At 38.8% G+C, this 4,725-nt stretch overlaps 1 protein-coding gene across 1 annotated transcript in view; it reads right to left on the reverse strand.

The window, feature by feature from the left end:
* LOC103459763 (poly [ADP-ribose] polymerase 12) overlaps positions 1–4,383 on the reverse strand; it is a 10,013-nt gene extending 5,630 nt beyond the window's left edge. The window contains exons 1-6 of the mRNA XM_008401576.2: positions 3,939–4,383; positions 2,196–2,331; positions 1,747–2,095; positions 1,607–1,657; positions 1,380–1,506; positions 10–175 (exon numbers count right to left, since the gene is read on the reverse strand). Coding sequence (XP_008399798.1) covers positions 10–175; positions 1,380–1,506; positions 1,607–1,657; positions 1,747–2,095; positions 2,196–2,331; positions 3,939–4,207 — 1,098 coding nt within the window. The 5' untranslated portion in view covers positions 4,208–4,383. The remainder of the gene's footprint in view (positions 1–9; positions 176–1,379; positions 1,507–1,606; positions 1,658–1,746; positions 2,096–2,195; positions 2,332–3,938) is intronic.
* Positions 4,384–4,725: the final 342 nt, after the last annotated feature.

Here is a 4,725-nt window from a genome sequence, read left to right on the forward strand (position 1 = left end):
TGTACTCACATCTGAACCGTACAGGTTCCACTTTCCAAACTCGTCCTGCCAGTACCAGAGCCACTCTGTGGTGTGAATGAAGGTCGGCTCAACCAAAGAGTTCACCGTAGTGAGACGCCGCACTTTGTCCCCTCCTCGAGTCATGGTGTCAAAATGAACAGGTGGACTGCTGCTGCTGCAATCACAAAGCAACGCTTTAGTGAATTTACAGAAGATGCAATAAATGTAATACTTGTTAAACTCATCACCATCATTGTGGAAGTTCTTCAGTGTTAGATGATGTCTGTTTCATATTTTGAGGGGTTTTGCCTATATTAGATTTTAAATGCTACAATTGTTTCTCATAGAAAAGCTGTGCAAAACTAATAACTATTTGATATTAAAAAAAAAGGCAATCTAAACATATTTCTATGCTTTTTGCTTAACTTCACAGGCCAGGCACAACAATTCTGAATTTTAACAGAATGCAAGCTGCCGAAAAAGAAAAATGTTGACATTTCTGGCCTACTGTACAATACATAAATATGCAACAAAAATAATAACCGTCCACTAGCGACCAACCAAAGACATCAACCATGTTTGGATATTTTGAACATGAAAGAGATGGAGGATTGAAGCATTCAATGTTCTGTTGGACCACTTCAGCTTATTATACTGAAACAGTAAATGTGGACCTCTGGCAAATGATTAGCACTTTTTAGGTTGATAAATATAGCTAAAATGGAAAAAGTGGAATTCAGAAAAATAGGAAAAGTAGAATTTTGGGGGGAAAAAATGGAATAAAGAAAACAACACAACAATTTCGCAGGGTCATAGTTCCAAAGTGCTGCTTCACTGCAGAGCACAAACAGCACACTTCTCAATCATTCAAAGAAAAGGCTTCTGAAGCTCCAGGAGCTTTGAATTCAAAATGAAGGTGTCTGTATTGCATAGATCAATCAAAGGAATAAATCTTGATCAGGGTTTGGTCAGAACCATGTAGTTTCAGGTTCCCCAAGACAACCGATGGCAGCTGCCAACACACCGAGGGAGAAAGAAGCATGGCAGCCGACGATCGTTTGAAAGCCAACATTTGCTAACCAAAAAACACACTATTAGCCACAACAGCTAACGGCTCTCAACACAAACATAACCTAAGTTCCCAAGAGACAAAGTTCATCTAGTAACTAGTAAAGTGTTGACAACCCAACAAGAAGACTTTGCTAGCAGACAGTCAACACCACAGATCAAACGGAGAGCTACTTTGCTTCTTCTTTAAAGAAAGACTTTTTTTACACACTTAAAAAAGGCAATTTGTCAAGAAACCTGCATGGAGCCGTTCAGTTTTTTCTTTCTGTAACAGCTGAGAAGAAGGTTTTATGCTCGTTAGAGCAGAATACCTGTACGTGTTGCTGGGATCGCAGTATTCCTTTTCAATTGTCTCGTTATCAGGCAAGGCATTCCACAGGGCTCCTTCCTGGACCTGCCATCTGTACGGCATCTTGTCGTGAGCTTTAAAACATTTGTCTGAAAAAAAACAAAAAAATTAACAAATGACAAATGTTTTAAAGAGGCAAAACAAGGAAAGCAAACGGGTACCATGGGGGAATGACAGGCAATCACGTACCATCATGCTTACAGTGGCCTTTAATGAAGTACATGCATATCTCGGTTTTATCTAGTAAAAATGAAAAAACAACAAAATTAGCTTTTTTTTGCACTTCTTTGATACATTATTTCTTCCCATTCTATAGATTGTGTATTTACCTTTGACATTTTTGTTTTTTTGTCTGCCTTTCTGCTCATCTGCTCCATGTCCCTCTTGGCCACCAGCCGCACCAGTCAGGTTTCCCCTCATAGCCCTCCCAGATCCCCGCCTCGTATGGAGCCTCAGTGCTTCTCTATTTGCGTAAACGGACTTCAAGCACTGAATGATGCTGTCGGGCACCATCTTATTATGCAGGCTTTTTATTGTCTGAGGAGAAAAAAAGTCGTGGGCTCTGGAGCAGCTGCAGCTTTGGGTCAGGGACTTCTGGCAGATGTGGAGTCTTTCACAATCTACGCCGTTCGTACACCGGCCAAATTCTCCATCACCGTTATTGTAATCAAAACATATCTGAGGTAAACAGAGGAAAATGTTCGATTACAGTGCAATCCTTGTTGCTTCTGATGTGAAACTTCAAGAGGTGAGAATGTAAAACCGTTGGTGGACTTACAGGAGGCAGCATGTAGTTGTCGCTCTGCAGCAGCAGCGTACACAGCTCCGCCCTGCTCAGGCCCTCCAGCTCATGTTCCATCAGCAGCCTTTGGTTGTAGTCAGAGTTCAGAACGTGGGGGAAACTGCAGCCTCTTCTGTTGGGGAAGAATACACAGTTTTTCATGACAGATTAAATTCTTGTTCAGAAAGCAGAGCTGTTCCAAAAAGAAAGAGTAAGATCCTGTTAGAATTTTTAAAACATTTTTTTGTAAATGTCCCATCATTCCCAGTGGGATGCAAGGATTCCCCAGAAAACATGATGAGTCCTTGTGACACACTTGTCACATTGGCTTCAAACATTAGTTGTTGGGATATTACCCAACACCGATAATCTGACTTGGTACATATATTTACTTTGCTCAATTTTCTCATATTTCATTTTTCTATTTACAGAAACACTGTACCGTTTCTTTTTACTAAAGGTGGGTCGATTGCAGTTTTCTGGTTGATCGTAGATTTCCGATCTTTAAAAAGTCCGACCTGCCGATTCCAGTTTTGGCCGATATGAAATTTTTAGTGTGAAATATTTGCTAATATAGTAATAAAATAGCTGCGTTGACAACTGTGGGCGGACTATTAACTTCAAACGAGCAGACATGACCTTGTGGGTGGGTCAGTCATTATTCCACTATGTTTTCATTTTGGCTGAATAAAAACGGTTTGGAAGTAAATTCAGAGGTTAAGACATATTCCTGCTAATGAAAAGGTGAACCATTTATAAGATTTGCGTTTTGATAGCATTAAAACCCATGTTGAATCTATGTTGAATTTTGTCATAAGACTTTTGTTTTGAGCCCTAACTTTATAAATGTTTAATGTAAACTGAAGATTTTAGAATTTAACAGCTTAATTGTTTTTCATCAACAACCTGCATCATATTGGTAACATTAAAAAAATATTCCTACATTTATTATTATTATTTTTTTTACCAACATAGCTCCTTATCTAAAAAGGTAAACACAATGTGATTATGTCAACAGTAAAAGTTATGCGTCATTTATCGGACTTATCAAAAGCTAGCAAAGAAAAACAAAAAACGAATGATTCGTTGATTTTTGTTTTAACAGACATTCAGATACAAGCAGATTTCAAGCAGATTCGTATATTTTGCTGGTGTAAGTCAGAATATTACAAAAATGCACCACTTTGTCATTAAGTCTTTTCTATTAAAGTTGATATTTTTCAATAAATATAAAAAGAAACTGAAGCTAATATAAATTGCTACAACTAATGTCTATGATGTGTAGTATGCAAAAAATATATATATATATTTATATGATAAGGCTATGATTAGATGTATGTTTGTGATTAGAACCAAAACGTACATGGAATTTATGCCCAATTCTACTTTTTGGGCTTATCATAGTAGGAGATAGCTTTGTGTTAGAAAAACACCATGGAATAACGTCACTTTGCTACTTTAAATTTAAATCACTGTCAAAAACTTCTCAAGCCTGTATTTCGCAATCCTAGTTGAATTCTGAGGTCATAATGTCTGTTTATTTATTTATTAGCTTCCTGAAAATCCGAAAGTCTCAAGATCAAGGCATCTTTTTCCGCAGCACCTGAACGCACCACGGGTAATCAACAAGAAAACAAAACGGCAGCGTTCAGCTAGCTGTGACAGCTTCCGTTTCAACTGAATATGTTTTTAGCTTGGAAAAAAAAAGGTTTACAACCATAAGGCCACCAAGTTATTTACCTTTGGAGGAAGTGACAGGAGCCGGTGTAGAGAAAGTTTTTACACAGGTGTAGCCCCCCGCAGAACCCCGGGCAGTCTTTCTTCCCGCACAGCCTCAGGCTGGTCCTGGCCACCACTCTCTGTTGCCCATTGCTGGAACACAGGGCAAACTTGCTTTGGTTGGAAATCACCTCAGTCGCGGACTGGCCTGGGAAAAGGTTGAACATCAACTCTTCAGCATCAACTGCTCCTTGATTAGCGCAGATGAATTTTAATATTTTAGCCTCCATCACTCCTCGACGGCTCTTCAAAGGGCCTTTTCACCCGGACTCAAGCTGTGGTTGCGGAGTGGTCGGAGTATGAAATGCTCGGTGTTGTTTGGAAACCGAAACTGAACTATATTTAGACAGGCGTCACCCTGTAATGCTGCAGTTTGCCACTTGAGGGCGTTATTGTGCAGAATGATTTTTTTTTACAGGGGTTCAAGGTTTGGAGGAAACACAGAAGCAAGCAGCTGGTAATAGAAAAGAACTTTATTTTTATAAGACACAATCACGTGATCACCATTTAGATTTTTAAGAGGACCAGATGAATTTACTGGCTTATGAAAGGCAACTTTGGCTTAACTTTTATTATTCTGCCTTCATATAATTTGATTAAAATTAAAATGAATATGAAAAATATACACCAACGACAATTAGAAGATTTAGAGAGCCAATAAAAACTTCACAGCCAAGAAATAGCAAAAATAAGTTTGGAATAAAAACAGATGCTGTAAGTTATCAGGGCACTTTACTGGGGTGGGGTG

Source organism: Poecilia reticulata, linkage group LG23 (genome assembly GCF_000633615.1).
Source record: "Poecilia reticulata strain Guanapo linkage group LG23, Guppy_female_1.0+MT, whole genome shotgun sequence".
NCBI classification, from domain to species: domain Eukaryota; kingdom Metazoa; phylum Chordata; class Actinopteri; order Cyprinodontiformes; family Poeciliidae; genus Poecilia; species Poecilia reticulata.